General features: G+C 39.5%; 1 protein-coding gene across 1 annotated transcript in view; it reads right to left on the reverse strand.

Annotated features, from left to right (window-relative positions):
* Window positions 1-20,103, reverse strand: part of LOC109928801 (spermatid perinuclear RNA binding protein) — a 146,126-nt gene that overhangs the window by 39,655 nt on the left and 86,368 nt on the right. Inside the window, exons 4-12 of the mRNA XM_048613370.1 lie at window positions 19,006-19,171; window positions 18,340-18,487; window positions 14,983-15,077; window positions 14,474-14,569; window positions 14,023-14,134; window positions 13,553-13,650; window positions 12,005-12,119; window positions 7,905-7,997; window positions 7,495-7,497 (exon numbers count right to left, since the gene is read on the reverse strand). Coding sequence (XP_048469327.1) covers window positions 7,495-7,497; window positions 7,905-7,997; window positions 12,005-12,119; window positions 13,553-13,650; window positions 14,023-14,134; window positions 14,474-14,569; window positions 14,983-15,077; window positions 18,340-18,487; window positions 19,006-19,171 — 926 coding nt within the window. The remainder of the gene's footprint in view (window positions 1-7,494; window positions 7,498-7,904; window positions 7,998-12,004; window positions 12,120-13,552; window positions 13,651-14,022; window positions 14,135-14,473; window positions 14,570-14,982; window positions 15,078-18,339; window positions 18,488-19,005; window positions 19,172-20,103) is intronic.

Genomic DNA, 20,103 nt, shown 5'->3' on the forward strand with positions numbered 1-20,103 from the left:
CACCCACACATCAACGAATACCGCTCACGCTTGGACACTGAACAGATTTTCCGCCGCCTCCTCGCTTACTTCTTTAACCGTGAGCCTAACCCTCCCCCTACTGACCCCTTCTCCGGCCTCCTACCCTCCCTCGACCTCTTCATCTCCAACTGCCGTCGTGACACCAATCGCCTCAACCTCTCCACCCCTCTCACCCACTCCAACGTCTCCCCCACAGAACGTGCAGCCCTCCGCTTCCTCCTTTCCAATTCCAACCTCACCGTAAAACTCGCGGACAAGGGAGGCACAGTTGTAGTATGGCGCACTGACCTCCACATCGCTGAGGCCAGGCGCCAACTCTCTGACACCTCCTCCCACCACCCCCTTGATCACGACCAACCTCTGACCACCAAAATATCATCTCCCAAACCATCCACAACCTCATCACCTCAGGTGACCTCCCACCCACAGCCTCCAACCTCATCGTTCCCCAACACCGCACTGCCCGCTTCTATCTCCTTCCCAAAACCCACAAACCTGACTGCCCTGGTCGACCCATTGTCTCCGCCTGCTCCTGCCCCACCGAACTTATCTCCACCTAGCTCGACTCCATTTTCTCCCCCTTGGTCCAGGAACTCCCTACCTACGTCTGTGACACCACCCACACCCTCTACCTCCTCCAAAGCTTCCAATTCCCTGGTCCCCAACACTTCATCTTTACCATGGACGTCCAGTCCCTATACACCTGCATTCCCCATACACATGGCCTAAAGGCCCTCCGCTTCTTCTGGTCCCGCAGGCCCGACCAGTCCCCCTTCACCAATACCCTCATCCCCTAAGCCACAACTTCTCTTTCAATTCCTCCCACTTCCTACAGACAAAGGGGGTAGCCATGGGTACCCGCATGGGCCCAAGCTATGCCTGCCTCTTTGTAGGTTACGGGAACAATCCCTCTTCTGTAGCTACACTGGCCCTAAACCCCACCTCTTCCTCCGTTATATCGATGACTGTATCAGCGCCGCCTCGTGCTCCCGAGGTGCTGGAACAGTTCATCCACTTCACCAACACCTTCCACCCCAACCTTAAGTTCACCTGGACCACCTCTGATACCTCTCCTTCCTGGATCCCTATGTTTCCATCTCTGGCAACCACCTGGAAATCGATATCCATTTCAAGCCCACCGACTCCTACAGCTACCTAGAATACACCTCCTCCCACCACCTTCCTGCAAAAATGCCATTCCCTATTCCGAATTCCTTCATCTCCGCTGCATCTGCTCCCAGGATGAGGCATTCCACTCCCGTACGTCTCAAATGTCCTCGTTTTTCAAAGACCGCAACATCCCCCCCTCAGTGGTCGAGAACGCCCTCGACCGTGTCTCCCGCATTTTCTGCAACTCATCCCTCACACCCTCTCCCCACAATAACAACCAAAACAGAATCCCCTTCGTCCTCACATACCACGCCACCAACCTCCGGATCCAACTCATCATCCTCCGACACTTCCGCCATCTGCAATCCGACCCCACCACCAAAGACATTTTTCCCTCCCCACCCTTATCTGCTTTCCGGAGGGACCACTCTCTCTGGAACTCTCTTGTCCGCTTCACACTTCCCTCCAGCCCCACCAAACCCGGCACTTTTCCCTGCAACCGTAGGAAGTGCTACACCTGCCCCTATACCTCACCCCCATCCCGGGCCCCAAGAAGACTTTCCATATCAAGCAGATGTTCACCTGCACATCTGCTAACGTGGTAAACTGTATCCGCTGTTCCCACTGTGGCCTCCTCTACATTGGGAAAACCAAGCGGAGGCTTCGGGACCGCTTTGCAGAACACCTACGCTCGGTTCGCATTAAACAACTGCACCTCCCAGTTGCAAACCATTTCAACTCCCCCTCCCATTCCTCAGACGACATGTCCATCCTAGGCCTCCTGCAGTGCCACAACGATGCCACCCGAAGGTTGCAGGAACAGCAACTCATATTCCGCTTGGGAACCCTGCAGCCCAATGGTACCAATGTGGACTTCACAAGCTTCAAAATCTCCCCTCCCCCTACCGCATCCCAAAACCAGCACAGCTCGTCCCTGCCTCCCTAACCTGTCCTTCCTCCCACCTATCCCCTCCTCCCACCTCAAGCCCCACCCCCATCTCCTACCTACTAGCCTCATCTCACCCCCTTGACCTGTCCGTCCTCCCTGGACTGACCTATCCCCTCCCTAATTCCCCACCTACACTCACACTTACTGGCTCCATCCCCGCCTCTTTGACCTGTCTGTCTCCTCTCCACCTATCTTCTCCTCTATCCACCTCCCCCTCTCTCCCTATTTATTTCAGAACCCCCTTCCCCTCCCCCATTTCTGATGGAGGGTCTAGGCCCGAAACGTCAGCCTTCCTGCTCCTCTGATGCTGCTTGGCCTGCTGTGTTCATCCAGCTCTACACCTTGTTATCTCAGATTCTCCAGCATCTGCAGTTTCTACTATCTCTGACTTCAACCGGAACCTTATTCCAGCCACACACAATCTCACATATCTTTCTCACCTCTGATAATGGGTAACAAATTGATATCCAATCATTTTGCTCCACCATTAATGGTGCACATCTTAGAAGGTTTATCTCTAACATAATTTCCTATGCAACCTTTCAAAATCATTATAATCTTTAAAGCTCTGGCCCCCTTTTCTTCTACTTTCTATTTTGGTTACATGCAGACATATGAAATAGGAACAGAAGTAAAGCCCCTAAAGCCTGCTCTGCCATGACTTTAGTTCCCTTACCACACCCTGAACTACATGTTACCAGTGAGCCATTTGACATCATGTACAAGCTAGAATGCAGCTCAATTTAAATGGGAAATCTACAAGCCTGATGAATTTCTATTGCAAACTCTGCAATTCGCTCCTGATTTCATCCACCACCCCATCACTCCTTAAGAATTATATCAACATCCTGTTTAAGCTAGGAGCTGAAGTTCAATTCAATATTCTAAAATGTCAAGTGGTTTTCTTCCATATCAGTCTTTATTTCATACCTATCTCAATAATTTTGAGAAATTTAGACCCTGGGACGGCATCAGCCTGGCATGTACGAGTTGGACCCAAGGGTCTGTTTCCGTGCTGTAGGACTCTATGTTTAAAGTTTGAGAAGATTTGTAGCGAGTTGCGGATAAGGTTGTAGACATGCTCACCGAGCCCGTGGGTTTGGTTGCAAACGTTTCGTCACCGGCTAGGTAGCATAGTCAGTGCTACGTTCTCTCACCTGCCTTATTCCCACATTATGCTTCTCCTTGTCAAACTCTATCGCTTCCCACTCCATCTCCAGAACTCACTGAATTCCAAATCTCATCTACAAAGTCTTGTTCCCTCTACACTTTTGAAAACCTCGAAACTTGCCCACTGGTCTTATTCTGGTTTCCTTTGGATCACGTCTTTTCTTTTAATACACTGTTATTGGCGCAACTTCAGTTATTTTGGCCCCAAGCTTGAATCTTCTTTTACCATGCTAAATAATGCTTTATAGATGCAAGTTATTGTGCATTGAGATCTCTCTCTCTCTCTTTCAGTTTGAAAACTAAAAATAAACAAGTTTTTTTGCAAATACCAACATTCCATAGAAAAAACCAACACTTTGTCAACATGCTTTAGGGTTGCTTAAGACTCTTAATTTGCTATCTTAAGTAGCTCCCAATGTTGCTAGCTAATGCCAAACCTGCAACTACCAATATTTTAGCCTAACTCAAAAATACAGTTCTAAATGCTCCATTCACCATTCAAGTTTAGAAATAGAAATGGAAGCATGGAGGGAGGCTATTTTACTCATGCCTTTGAAGGTATTAGCACCAACTATAATCTCATTATCTTGTTCTTTACATCTATCCTTTTAATACATAATCATTTAAACCTTTAAGAACTATAAATAATTTTACTCTTAAATATTGAATGTTTCAGTTTCAAAAGTGACAGATGTTTTAATGATCTCTTCCAGATTCCAATAATTTTGTTTGAACAAAGCTTCAATGTATGGCCTGCATTGTGATCCTTTAACCATTGGAAATAATCTTTCAATGCACTCAATTGTTTTCAACATTTCAATAATCTCACCCTAAACTGTATTCCAGAGAATATAGCCAAAGTTTGTCTAGCTATTTCATACCCTCTCAACACTTGCATCATTTGAATAAATCAAATAAATTTCATCTTTTCATGCAACTAATATAATTTATAGGGTGACGTGCACTGATCAGAGTTATCGAGGTCTACAGCACAGAAAAAGGCCTTTCAGCCCATCAAGTCTGGGGCAGTTACTAATCCCTCCACCAAGGGAAAAAGTTTCCTCCCATCTCCCACTCTTGTCTATGCCTCTCAATTTTATACAGCTCAATCATGTCCCCCTCAGTCTCCTTTGCTCTAATGAAAACAATTCCAGTCTATCCAATCTCTCTTCATAACTGAAACTCTCCAGCCCAGGCAACATCCTGGTAAATCTCCTCTGAACTCTCTCCAGAACAACCACATCATAAGAACATAAGAAATAGGAGCAGGAGTAAGTCATCTTGTCCCTTGAGCCTGCTCCGCCATTAAGATCAGCCATGATCCCTCTGTGGACTCAGCTCCATTTCGCCACACAATCACCATAACCTGTAATGTCTCTCCTATAATGTGAATTCAGGAAGCGCATTCAATACTGTTTGGCTAGGCCACAGCTACTCTTTATACAGTTCCAGAATCAACTCCCTGCTCTTAAACTCTAAGCCTCTGACAATAAAGGCAAGTATTCAAATGCCTTCTTAACCACTCTATTTAAATGTCCCACTGATTTAAGGGACCAGTGAACATGCAGGCAAAAGGTCCCTCTGTTCACCACAAAATCACAGATTCAGAGAGATCTAGAGCATGGAAATTATTCAATCCATCACCACTCAAAAACAACTAACTATTCCAATCCCATTTTTTAGCACTTGGCTCATAGCCTTGTTTGCCTTGGCAGCGCAAGCACACATCTAAACACTTAATAACACTTGTGGGTTTTTACCTTTTTACATCCTTACAGGCAGAGAGTTCCAGGTTTATTTTTTATTCATTAAACGGGATGAGGGCATTGCTGACCAAGCAGCATTTATTGCCCATCCCTAATTGCCCAGAAGGCAATTTAGAGCAACCACATTGCTGTGGGTCTGGAGTCACACGTAGGCCAGACCAGGTAAGGACGGCAGTTTCCTTCTCTAAAGGACATCAGTGAACCAGATGGGGTTTTTTTTCCCCGCTGACAATTGACAATGGATTCATGGTCACCATTAGATTTTTAATTCCAGAGATTCATTGAATTCAAATTCCGCCATCTGCCGTAGTGGGATTCGAACCCATATCCCCAGAGCATTATCTGGGTCTCTGGATTAACAGTCCAGCGATAATACCACTAGGACATTGCCTCCCCTCACTCTGGGTGAAAAAGTTTTTTCTCGCATATCCTCTTAAAATCCTCTTGCTCCTTACCTTAAGTCTATACTCTCTGGTTATTGATCCGTCTATCAAGGGGAAAAGTTTCTTCCTGTCTATCCTATATACGCCCCTCATAATTTTATACATCACTATCATGTCCCCTGTCAACCTCCTCTGCTCCAATGAAAACAAACCAGTCTGTTCAATCTCCCTTCATTACTGAAACACTCCAACGCAGACCAATATTCTGGTAAATCTTCTCTGCAACCTCTCTAGAACTGTCACATTCTTCTGATAACGTGGTTTCCAGAACTGCACACAATACTGTGGCTAGCCAGCTTTTTATACAGTTCTAGCATAACCACCCGGCTCTTAAACTCTATGTATCAGCCAATAAAAACAAGTATCCAAAATGCTTTCTTAACCACTTTACCTACAAGTCCTGATGCTTTAAGGGATGGGTACACATGCATTCCAAGGTTCTTCCGATCCTCAGTGTTTCCCAGGATCCTACTGTGAATCATAAAATCCCTGGCCTGGTTTGTCCTGCCCAGGTGCATCACCTCACCTTCACTGGATTGAATTCCATCTAATACCGATCAGCTCATTTGACCAGCCCATTTATATTCCTCTATAAACTAAGGCTACCCTCCTCACTGCTTACTACCCCACCAATTTTTGTCTCATCTGCAAAGTTATTGATCAACCTTCCTACATTCAAGTCAGTACAGACTATTTTCTCTATTGTTACTTCTTCTGTAATCCAAGTCCCACATATTTAGTACAGAATCTTTGACTTTTTGAAACTGTTTCCATCTGCAGTATTGCTTTTAATAAGCCACATATCTGCATAATTCTGTGCCTGTACATCAAATCAAAAATTTTACCATTTACCAGCTTCCACCCATTGTTCATTTATATGATGGTCTCCTGTGTTGTGATGACACTATGAATTGCATTTGCCACTCTACCCAGTTCCCTTAATTATCAATCTTTTCTTATGCATCCACATCTTTCCTCCAGTTTCCTGTATTCTTTGGATACAATTCCCTCTCTACCAACATCCAGCTCATTCACATTTATGGAAAATCAGAAAAAGCTCCAACTCAGATGAATAGAACATACCATGGACTACATTCTGACTATCCAAAGAAAACATGAACTTGTTCTTTTGTTTTTGCTTTCTGTCCTTTTATCTAGGCTGTCACGTCACCATGGGTCTTGCTGTTTACAAGTCTAATATTTGGGACCTCAAATGCATTTTGAACATTTATTATATCATTTAGAAAGTATGTCCGACAATTTCTCAAAATATTTCATTCCATTTTAAAAAGCATGCAGTAAATCCCTGATTGAGTATTTTCACTGTTGTCAAATATTCACTTGTGCTATCCTGCTATTTGTAAAGACAGAATCTGCAGTTGTTTTCCTTGGTGAAATAAAAAAAACCACTGTTCTTTTTGACATACTTACCATGGCACTTCACTGAAATCTGTTGTGACATAAAAGTATGCAGATGTAAAAATCCAGGACTTGAATACATTTATATTTCTATACAATGTTGACAAGCTTGAATGCAAGTAAACTGAATGCACTGAGGAAACGTGCATTGGTTTTCGTATGATGATATTGACAGCCTTGAGTAGGTGCCATGGAGGGCAACAGAGGTAATATTACATGTCAGAAAGTTGAGGAAAGATAGATATCATGTCACTTACTCTTATTGCAAAAGAATTCATTTAGAAATAACTCAACAAGGCTTTTCAGAATCTTTCGATGATAGCAAAAAGTGGTCCAAACAAAATGGTATTGCTTACTCAAAGTTCAAAAACTGAGAGGACAGTTAAAAATAGAACTTAACAATGGATGCAAGGAAAACGATTTCACATGTAAGTCTCCTGAGGTCAGTAACATAAATCAATTCAAAAGGATATTTGGATATTTTTCTGAGAAAATGCACTGAGGACTTTGACGAGAAAGCTGAGTGTTGATATTGATCAAAAAGACTGGTTTGTTGGGGCTAATGGCTTTCGATTGATCATATAATACATGTCGCATTGTTTCACATTGGGTAGTTAATCTATATTAAAATTAAGACCATAATAATGTCCTTCACACTGAGAAACTAGGCATAAAGCATCATATTCTTAAGTATTCTTATTCTTCAAGGTTAAAAAAGAATTCATATTCTAAACTCCACCTTCAGTATAAGTATTAACAAAGGATAGTAACTTGTGGTTACAGAAAACCCAAGCTGTTTTGAATAAAAATGTCAGAAAGAGTGTTGGTAGATTTATGTTACTTCACTGTTAAAATAAATGTAATAGAATTATCACTAGAAACTTGTGCTTTAGATTTATCCACATGGAAGAGATAGTTACACATTGGGTATCCAACAGTCTAGATAATTAAAAACAGAAGTTGAAACATGCCCAAGTGTTCTATTGTCTATGGTATATTGATGGAGAAATGTATATATTAGCATACTTTTTCTCAGGTTCCTTTTCATCTTTTTATTTGGATCTTTGTCGTCTCCCATACCATCTTCATATGGTCTCTTCAAAGGTACTGAGAGTGGACCTGCAAAAAAACCTGAAGCATTTTACCTCACTTTTTGTTAAGTGAAAGATCTTGTCAACAAAATTATGGTTTGTACTGCAACACTATGGGATGTGACCATTATGATTCTTCTAGATAGGATTTAAGGAGGAGGGTAGGCTTTTCAGCTTGTCCAGCCTTCTCTACCATTTAATAAGATCATGGCTGATCAAATGCTTCAATGCCTTTTACTGACACTATGCTCATAATCCTTTGCGCTATTAATAGCTTTCTGACCACCAATGTCTACATCAAACATACTCAGACTGAGCACCCACAGCCCTCGGGGGTAAAGAATTCCAAAGATTCTTTTATTTTTGTGATCTTTATGTTCTTCTTGAAAGTATGTACTTTATTTTAAAATGTTTGAGGAAAATGTTGTGCAGTGGCTGATTTGATATGCTGAAGCAATAATCTTGGAGATTCTCAAACTGTTGTGGTCTTTCATTAATGTACCAAAATTAAGGAGAGACCACAGAGGTCAGTCCATCAGTGCTAATCACTGATGTTTGGTCATGCAATAGTCTTAAGCAATGACTTTAGCTCGCTGTTTCAGAACCTCCATAAGACAACTCTACAGTTTTGTTTCTTAACATTAGAACATGGAAAATATTTCTATTTATATATTATTAATTTTAAGAACACTCAAGACACTTTGTCAGACGTTACAACTGAATAATCTTTAAAAAGTACACTTCAAGAGAGGTTCAATATTTCCTGTTGCTGTTCAGTTTAGTTTTAAGCAACCCATTCAGAGCTTTTACAACACGCCAGCACAGACAGGACTTGAATCCTGATCTTCTGGCTCAAATGCAGGGACACTACCATTGTGCCACAAGGGTCCTTAAATCCTGCCAGCTGCCATGGTAGGATTTGAACTCATGGCCCTGACGAGCATTAGCCTGGATCTACAGATTACCAATTTGCCACTACAACCTCAACAAAGCCACTATCATCCTATTCGTTGATATGAACTTGAAATAACCTAGAAGACTTGTTAATTAGGTGATAAGTCAAGCAGTTATCAATTTGGAGAAACTGCATCAACCCTAAGTAGCCTCTTAGTTCCCCTAAAACAAATTAGATCTTGGTCATAATTGATGAACCAAGCAGATAGGTAATCAGTTGATGCACAAATAAAATTATCAAGCTCCACAGTGTAAAAACCACAAACTTACTTTTGCTATGCACTATATATACTGCAGCATCTCAGATATTCCTGGGTTAGATACTGAGGAAGCGTTTCCCCTAACGGAATCAACAACTAGCCAGTTTAATAAAAAGTCCCCCATTTAAGATGGAGATAAAGAGAAATTTCCTGAGGGTTGTCAGTGTTTGGAATTCGCTTTCAGGGATCAGTGGAAACTGCATAACAGAACATAACAAAACGTGAGTTGGACAGATTTTTAATTCACAAAGCAACCATATGGTATGGAGGGGGCAGTCAGGAATATCAAGTTAAGGTCACAAATAGAACACATGAGCATACTGATTAGTGGAGTAGGCTTAATGAACTGATTGGCCTACTATTCTTATTTTTTTAAGCTATTTATGAGGGGATCTATATTAACGCATTCTTGGAGGGGGCCGTACATTTAAGCTGTAGAAAGCACCAACAGATACATCAGATCTTGCCTCAAAACTGAGGCTGAACCTGCGTGAAAGATTTCACTGGACACCGATCGGTCCAGGTGTCAGAACTGCAGAGCAGTCGTCATTTGCTTTGTGCAGCTAGGAAGCAGTGATAGCACAGGCAAGCTAAAATAGTGGTTTACTTATACTAGAGATAGTTGGGATCATTCACATGATGAGATATTGAGGTGTAACCTGATCAATTTCAGTGGGATGCAATCACAGAAGAGATTGAACAGCTGTTAAGGAAACAATCACTGGGGCAGTCTCAGTTGGAGTTCTGTTGTCTGAAAATTTCTTGTAGCCAAAGAAGCAAGAGGGTCTTCAGGCTGAGTTGGAGCTGTTCTTAAAGGGAAACCAGCAGCCAGGATAGAAGCCGAGGTGTCTTGAGAGAAAAACAGTGATCGCAGGACTTTTTTCTTTAATGACTCAATGATCACTAACGTCTGGGTGGACTGCTTAGAGATTTTGTAGGTTCTGTTGTACTGGTCATTTTGTTGTAATCAGTTTGCCTGTTGAGTCATATTTACTGCATGTTAACTTTGGATTTTAGCATATATTGTACATAATATTAACAGTTTGAATTGGTGACTTTTGTATGTGAAAAAATTTAGTTGCTTAAAAATCATGGAATCTTGAAGCTTTAAACTTTTACTGAGTAAGAAAGATTTCTAATTTTGTCTATTTAAAATAAAAAGTCATGGCTTCCTAAGCAGATAGCAATATCTTATAAAATGCACTTAGCGGATGTAATGATCCCTAAAATTGGTACATTGGAGGAACTTGCTGCAATTGTACTGCATGGCAATGCCTATCCAACAAGCTGCACCTCAAGTCCAAAACTGACTATATAGACTGTTGTGGAGAACTGACAATAATAAACGGAGAGAGAGATCTGTTTCCTTGGCAACTCTTATCCTGTCTTCCTAAAGAAGGTTGATCTAGGATAGGGCTAATGAGTCAAATCACCATGATGTCATCCTGGTTTTGAGGGTTTAACAATGATGACAACAACTGTTCTTATAGTGATAAACATTTTTCTCCACAGATCAGTTGTCTAAACTTTGGTTGACTGGATATTGAATGTTTCATCAGCCTTATGCCACACACTAAGGTGATGCTGGAGACCTCGCTCCACAGAGCCATAAATCTGCTCTAAAAAAGCAAATGCAATCTTTGTAATTTTACACTGTATTCAGCTTTCCTTTTAGTCCCCGATTTCAGTCGGTAGTTTCATCAAGTCAAATATTCAGTTTTAGTTTTATTCAAATTATTCATTCAAATTCAATATGAACGGGGCTGAGACCAATACTTTTAACATCAAGCCATTATTAAAATATTCCAGGTACAGCAAGACAGTAAAAAGGCAAATAACATGCTAGCCATTATTACAAGTGGACTGGAGTACAAGGATAAGAAAGTCATGCCATAAGTATACAGAACTAAAGACAAGACCACATCTGGTGCATTGTGCAGAGTTTTGCTCTCAATTTTTAAACAATGATATGGTTCCTCAGGAGGCAGTCCAACAAAGATTCACTAGATTTGTTCCTTGAATGAGAGGGCTGTCTCAGTGGCTGAATAAACTGAACTTAAATTTTCCATAGTTTATATGAAATATGATCTCCAGGCATCAAGTAATCGTGCTATTAAGCAGGGTAAGCTGCCAATCACATTTAATTATTCTCAGATAGTAAATCAGAAGAAAAACAAACACACTTAATATTTCAGTTAATTAATATTTTACAAATAGGAAAATAATTACATTATAAACATGGCATTGAAATAGAAATTGGTATATCTAACCCCAAATGTGATTTAAATTTACTTCAGAGGAAATGACATTCCATAAATATAAAATCAACCTTGCATGGTCAATGAGGCTACTAAGCTGTGACCATAAGTTTAGTATGCTATAAAACCTCAGTTACACCTCATTCCACAAGTTGCAACTTTTTCAGGATTTGTTTTTATCAGGTAAAAGCATAAAACAGTCAGGTTGTCAGTTGATTAATTCTTTCTTGACAGCATTGTGTGGAAACTTCCAACAGGTCCTCCACTACAAGTGTAGAATCAAAGGTGGTGCAGTGGTAGTGTCCCTACCTCTGAACAGGAGGCCCAGGTTCAAGACTCACCTGCTCCAGAGGTGCATCATAGCATTTATGAACAGGCCGATTAGAAAATATTAGAATCAATCACAGCAACTCTGGTTTCCCCATTTAATTGCATGTCTGCAGACTCAAGAAATTAACTCAGACGGGCAACAGTGAATGCTGACAGTTTTCTAATGTTAATACTTGCAAAACACAGATCAGCATGTCAAATTGCATCTTGCAAAAAAATGAACTTTTGCTCACCGTCTCGCTCATTCAGAGATCTGGACCATTTTTGAATGGAGGTTCTTGTTGATGGAAGTGGGTCCATCTCCAGTACTTTGTAGATTTGACCAAAGGCCATGAGTCTAAGTGCGTGCTGCATGCACAAGATATACAAATAAACTAGTTACAATTTCATAGGTTTATGCAAGATTTTAGACTGGTTTTGAGTTAGCTAACATGGAAGAGTTTCATAAATGGCTGAGCAATTTACCCAGGGAATGAAGTGAGCTGTACAAGCCAGGAATGGCTCAGTGTGATCACTGGTCATGTGCATAACATATGCAAATGAGCTAGAATTGCACTCACAATTGGTGGAAGAATTGCTAGGACTTTGGTTTCTGATTGCCCATATGCACTTCCAGCAGAATATCAAAGTGAATATCAAGTTCCATTATATTTAATGCCATTATATTTGAACAGCCTATCAAAACTGAGGAGAATGTCAAATAGACATCACATTACACAGGGATATAGTCTATTAATAACAGCTTTGAAGGAATAACTAATGCTTCCTGATTACTAAGTTGTATGAACTTTCCCAAGATTCTCCACACAGTATGCTTCCAATCACAGCCAGGCTACCTATCGATGCTTAGAAACAACACTAAGTTTAATTCACACCATTGCCTGGATTTTTTTCCTCCCTGATCCTTTTTTCTCTTCCAAGAGCTCCAATGGCAATTCAAATCCAGGCAGGTTTCATCTGGGTTTTCTGTTGTTTGGGAATTTGACAGTCCCAACAAGTTACAGGAAAAGAAGAAACAATTTTAAGTTTAATACTAAAGTACATGAGGAGGAAAGGACTGGAAGTACATGTTGATAGGCTTTGACAAGGAGATGGGGAGGGAGGCTTATGTGTAGTTTTTATATATACATTTCCCAATATTTACAGATAGAGATAATCTCACCAGGTTTTATCATACCTAGTCCACGTAACAGAATGCACAGCAAACAAACACAGCATTGGCCCAAAGATTCATGCAGGGTATTACATTCCATATAGGTCATACTCCATATGGGTTTCTGCCGGATGCTCCGGTTTCCTCCCACAGTCCAAAGATGTGCAGGTTAGGTGGATTGGCCATGTGAAATTGCCCATAGTGTCCAGGAATGTGCAGGCTAGGGGGGTTAACCATGGGAAATACAGGTTACAGGTGGGGATGGGGTGGGGTTGGGACTGGGACCAATGGGCTGAATGGCCTGCTTCCACACTGCAAGGATTCTATGACTCCCATCTCATTTACTTAGTCAGTTAAATCCTTTCATTTAAATGAAAAGCTTTCATAATTATCACTTTCCGTACTTTGTAAAGACATACTAAATTCGTAAATATATTTTCTTCCGCATTAAATTTACATAACTACATACAAGCAATTACTGTTTACAGGTACAGGTGATCTGAATGTACCTATTTTCAAAAACAAGCCAAATGTTTCATAATGTGAAGAATAATTCCTAAGATTTACTACAATTCTATTTTACCCAACAAAAATTTTCAATGGTCATTATCCTGATTATCAACCATACCTGGGCACTATGAGTAATGTTGTCCATTTCCTGAGGAGTCATTGAGATTAACACATCAGTTAGATCTTTTTCGCAAGGATCATGTAATCCTGGACCACCTGCAAAGAAAATAAACTAAGATTTTACATTTCAAGCAGCATACATGTAGTAGCATAAATTCTCTGTCAAAGTGCAGCACTTAGTAACTGCTTAGTTAATAACTATTCTAATAAACTGAACATAAATTTCAGGTGAAATTTATCAAGGATAATGTTAAATCTTATGCACTTTAGCTGATTTCAGTCAATTCTATCCTAGAATTTGGCAGTCACCACTAATTCGGAAAGCTTCATACAAAAACCGAACACCACACCACATTATCTAGCCTATTAAAATTGATATAGAACTTTTGGAAAAAATGTCAAAATACTAAATTCTAATATGAGCAACCTATTGCAATATATTTGTTAATTGTTAATTGAGAATCTTACCAGGGAGAAGAATTCCTGATGCCAAGCACTCCATTACACGTCTCAAGGCTTCACCAGCCCCTAGTGGTCTATTACTAGTACCTATGGCTTTTTCACAAATAAGTTCAAGGGGCTAAATACAATAAGGAACAAGAGATCAGTCACATAAGGTAACATGTAATGGAGACTTTATTTTCACAAAATTACACCCTTCAAATGTGAAGAAAGATTTTCAAGATTATTTCCAAATAAATATAATCCCAAGTTCTTACTTCAAATTCACCTGGTTAGTGCCAAGAGATAAAGTTAATTATGATTTCACCAAAATAAATCCTTCAGAAGTTTGCATGAATATAAAGCTATACTTGTTGTGTCAAACTGCTACACTTAATTAAACCATAATGTTATTCAAAAGTTTCAGTGTGTTTGGGCCATTTTGTTTGATAGGGGAACAGTCTATATTTAAACTTACCCAGCCTTTCAATGGTCCCCATGTGGGCACTCTGTTGCATAAATCACGCAGAATACGAATCACAATTACACATGACTTTAATCCATTTGCCCTTGCCTAAAACATACAGAATTGTTGTGATATCATGTGATAGGATATAATTATCATTGGCTTTGCAGATGCAAATTACGTAGTACCTTGGTACTTTTCAGTAACTTAGAAAGTTAAATTAAATTATCATGCAAACAAAAATGAAAATTTACAGAGAACAAACTCCATCTCTAGAATGACCGATTTCAAATACAAACAAGAAGGATAAATGTTTAACGATTGCTTTTGTAGCCTCATGATAACGAGTAAAAGTAAACTATCTACCTATTGTAGTATACCGACTGAGCTTAAACTGTGCGCAGAGTACCAAAGCTACAAAGAGCAAATGAATAGCATCAAGTGTTTCAATATAACAAACAGCTTTAACATTAAAACCTCATAAGGCTACAATAACAATAAGGTAAGAACAAGTAGCCAACCTGAAACCATTTGGCATGTCGCAGAGACGCCAAGGCGTTTAGGCATTTCTGCCTGTCCAATAAGTCCGGTGGATCTTTCATCGCAAAATTTTCTACTGGTGAATGGAATAAGAAGACAGATACAGTTTGACCAAGGGGTTTCTGTCATTCAGTACTAGGGAGTGGCAGCATCCTAGGCAAACAAGGCTCCCAGAAATTTTAATGGTTTAATAGTGCATTGTGGTTACTACAACAGCCATTTACAGTAACGTGAACATGTGAGACAGAAGCAAAAGGCATTCATTCGGGATACGAATCAATGGCATATCAACTGCAGAGTATATGATTCTGAGTCTTATTTAAAATGCAGACCACAACAGATTATACCACACAGCAGATACTTTTGTTGACTGTTAGACAGGCCTCCTTAATTTCTGGTTTCTTGGGTAGTTCTATATTAAAATAATGAATAGGAGAAAACAAGACTTACTCTCAAACTTTTGAATTCTTCAGCTTGTATTTCCCTTCATAATAATTTCAACTTGTGATCAAAATGAAGAGCTTACACTATCAAAGTAATGTAAAAATGCCACTTTAGTTTTGCAATTCACTCATTGCTGCGACATAACATCAACATTGAGGACCCAGGGAACCAGAAATTAGCTATGTATGGCCTTATCATTTTAATGCCTTATGCAAGTGCAACTTGTGGAAGTTCTTGTTTTCTGAGAAATTCTCACCAAAACTGTCAGTTGGCTTTAGATTCTGCTAGAAATAAACTACCGGTAGACACCTGCAACAAAGGCATTAAAATGTAACAGAAACTCAATGTGGCAGTTAACCCCTACTGAAATTTAAAGAATATAATAATTTCAAATATTTTCAAACAGTTGGAGTTTTCTGCCTTTTAAAGCAACAAAAACATCTGCTATAAAGTACAATATTTCTTACACAAGGGATACAAAGATAAACTGCTGTAGATGGGTGGTTAATAGTCTAAAACATTGGATTAGACAGCATAAAGGATGACTGTCTGCATGGGCAATTTTTTTTTCTAACCATGCAATTCAGTATCAAAACATATCAATTTGAAAAATCTTACTCACTTCATCATCACTTAGCCATGTCCTTTCCCCCACCTCCCTCAAAAAAGGCTTATTACCATGTTGTTTCAAAACTATAAACATAGCTTCAGCTTGTTTTGATGTCCAAGGGCTATGGTTAATCTTAGCAGTGCTCCCACTATAAAATTCTGGTTTGTTTTGAAAGGTTCTTGCAATCCAGTTCATTGCATTAAAACAGCTCTTCTACAAACTTGTATTGAAATACAACAATACATTCTTTTTGCAGTCAGTCATCTTTTACATGCAAGTTCTACAGGAAAAAAAGATAAGGGCAAGGGACAAAGAGCAGGCAGTGAATGGGATAGACTTGCATCAAAGTCCCTTTTAAAACACTCATGTATTCACTTCATGCCCTGTACAATCTTGAGTTTGAAATTAATGTAAGCTTCCAACATGCTAGTTTTACCATCAAATAAAGAAGTGCTCCATGGTTTATGGTGACAGCAAAGCATATAACTCCCTGCGTAATAGATCCAGAATTTATGGCAGAAAGATTTTCAGCAGGGAAAATTATGCCCACTGCCAATGTAAAGTTTTACTGACACCCAAACTACACTTCAAGCAGCATGAATCCAATAAACATTTCAAGAAGCTTTATATCCGTGCTGTATGACCCTATATTGGGTTTTTAGAAAATGCTAAAATGTTAAAATATTGGCGAAGTCAAAGCAATGGTAACAGTCAACCCAAGTACTAACTGAAAGTTTAACTCAAATTTCTTCAATTTTTGTTGCTGTCAACGCATTAATTTCAAACCTATAATTGTAAGTCACATGGTCGTAAATGTCAACAACCTGCTTATCTCAACTTTTCAAATTATGCAACAGCACAAGCAACCTCAAGATTTCCCCCAACCCAGAGAGCAGGGCATGAATGCACATGAATCATTCGTAGAAGACAAAATGTAAACAGCTGAGTAAGGCTCCTAAAGCCCACATTGCTTTGGGTGCTGATTAGTGACTGTATAGCATACTGTGAGGCAGGAAATTCTGGATGGTATTAACTTTGAAACTAATGTGTACTTAAATCAGTTTTTTTTTACTAATGGAGTTTATTTGGAAATATGTTCTGAGTTTCTAAGCTTATTTTATACCATAATTTCTTGCTGAACAGTAGTAATATTACTGAAGGGACTTGTAGCAAGTCTAGAAATGGGGAGAACAGCAACAGGGAGTCCCCTCCTGCCCAGGTGGGCACAGCTGCCTCCATTCCCATGACAGAGAGCGGCCAGTTGGTCAAAGGTCTGACATTGTCCAGTAAGGCTCAACAAACTACCACTGACACGCTTTGGAGACTAAACCAAAAAAAAAGCCTACAAGTAAACAATAAAAACAAATTAACACTACTTTATTCTTACCAGCTGTTTTTCTTTCCCAATCTCAGTGCTGTTCTAAGTTTCAAGCATTTTAAATAAATGCACTCAAGGCATATTTAAAGATAATCAATCATATTTATACTGACTGTTTGAATATCAAATAACCTTTGGATTCAAAGTCCCATTCTTGTAAGTTACATATGATATAAGAGCAGTGCATCTAAATTACAGATTTTTAAATTAGAGTCAGAAAATGTAATCTGTGCTTAACAAGTTAGTTTTAAAAAACTGCATTGGCTACATATGCTGTTATGCTCGTACCATTAAATACTTCTAACATTCTGCACAAACGTTAACTATATGCTATTCCTTATATGCTATTCCCTTCCAAAACACATGAATACATTTGGACAGTATAATGTTTGGTTCTACATTGGTGAATGCTTCTGAATTAAAATGCATTATTGTTTGTATTGGTTTGTGCATTGTTTGTATTTTACAGCACTGAGATGGGGCAAATTGACACTGTATAGATTATTGAAAAATGCAGGAAGTCTTACAACATTTACATGGACAGAACAGGTTCTGTGAAATATGTGAAATATAAATAAGATTTACTGATATGGAACTGTACACCTTTACATACGGAATACTCAGTTTTACTTAAGATGGTGCTGTATTTCAATATCATAAGTCTATAGGTAACAATTTATTTAGAAATCAGAAGTAAAATAACAAATGTTTGAAATTCTGGAAAAGGAACTCTTTGCTTTTCATTTTTAAAATGGTCTGCATGCTTTGCTGTAAGTGACTGCTGAAACCACAGAAGTTATTTTCAAGGCGTGTTCAAACCTGCTCTGCAAGACCACAGAAGTCTTACAAGCAAGCAACAATATAGAAAACATGTAACACGTATCTGAAAAATGCTGGGCAATATACCTCCATCTTCCTTCTTTTCCATTTCATCTCTCACCACTGGAGAACTAAGAATAATCTTGAGTGTCAACTTGGGTTCTTTTGTATTTTGAACAGTAATAGCTGCTTCTTCTGCACACTTCTCAACTTCGTATTTTTCTTCTGAAAGTTTCTAAAGGTGCCAAAATTTTAAAACATCGACACATTTAATTTAATCTAAAGAAACAAAATATGGCTCTTTATATGCACATAAAACTCAAAACAGATTATACATACATCAGCATATTGTGAAGAGAGGGCCCATGTTCCCACACTCGAGAGTACGTGCACGCGGCAGAGACAGAGTACAAGCATGAGAGAGCACACATGCAAGAGAGCACGAGGGAGACCGCCAATGAGTGAAAGGGAGGGAGAACGTGAAAGAGGGAGACACAGAGGGGTAAATCAGGTGGTTTCCTTGCCCATGTTTGACGTGATGTCATGAGATTCCATGGGGTCTGCTTCAACTACCCACAATAGGTTGATGGATTTTTACTGGATTAGATCTTAATTTTAATAACTTTTGCCAAAATGTATAATCAGTGTGTTATATAAACTAAATCCAACATTTCAAACATGCAGTCATGTTTAACTGCAGTTTACACAATGGAGCATTTACCTATCAAGCAAAACAGAGTATTCTGAACTCACCTCTATTTGTGTTGGCAGATTGGTATAGACAGTGTGTAATAACTTCTCGGTCGGCTTTTCTTTACACATCAGTACAAGCTCCAAATCCAGGTCCCCCTTTATCAGCAAACCCTTTGCAACCAATCCAATTCGCATCACTCCACACAATACTCGCCCACTCTGTTCACTGTTAAACCAAGATCAATTGTGATTTATTTTTCCTTCAAGTTGGAAAAAGTAATTACATGTGGCAAATATTCTACAAATAGCCAGAAGAATCTGTCCTTTGAATGGTGTGATACGGTGCAGCATGATGGCTCAGTGGTTAGCGCTGATGCTTCACAGTTCCAGGGACCCGGGTTCGATTCCACCCTCGCGTGACTGTCTGTATGGAGTTTGCACATTCTCCCTGTTTCTGCATGGGTTTCCTCTAGGTGCTCTGGTTTCCTCCCACAGTCCAAAAGACATGCAGGCTAGGTGGATTAGCATGGGAAATTTGGGGATTCAGGGACAGAGTAGAGGGGTGGTTCTGGGTTGGAAGCTCTTTGGAGGTAAGTGTGGATTTGATGGACTGAATGGCCTGCTTCCACGATGTATATAATTTCAATGATATTTTTAAGCTTTCAAATATACTATTTTCTAATATATAGATATCATGTCCTGCAAGCTTTGTCAGAAATATTAATTTTCTAAAGGGAATTAAATATCAAATCCAATATCACTAATATTTCAGCAGTGCATTACAAAACATGACTTACTACATTAAAAACTCATCCCCATCTGTCCTGAGCTCACTGCAAGTTATCCTAATCTGCATTCTCTGGTTATTTAATCTTTCTGACAATGAGTAAAAGTTTCTGCCAATATAGTCTCAATAGTATTGAACACCTCTTAACTCTCTACCTTAACATTCCCAAGATTCTTCACATAACTGAAGCTCTTTCTACGTGTTACCATTCTAACAAACCTCCTCTGCACCATCTATAAATTATGTTGCCAAGAGTTATGTTAAATACTTTCTTTCAGATAGGCATTACCAGCTGTTTATAAAAGATTTAACATAAATCCCTTGCTTTTGTAATTCACGCATCTATATATACTGTTGAGGCATGAACACTA

This window comes from Rhincodon typus, chromosome 28 (assembly GCF_021869965.1).
Source record: "Rhincodon typus isolate 14 chromosome 28, sRhiTyp1.1, whole genome shotgun sequence".
In the NCBI taxonomy this organism is placed as follows: domain Eukaryota; kingdom Metazoa; phylum Chordata; class Chondrichthyes; order Orectolobiformes; family Rhincodontidae; genus Rhincodon; species Rhincodon typus.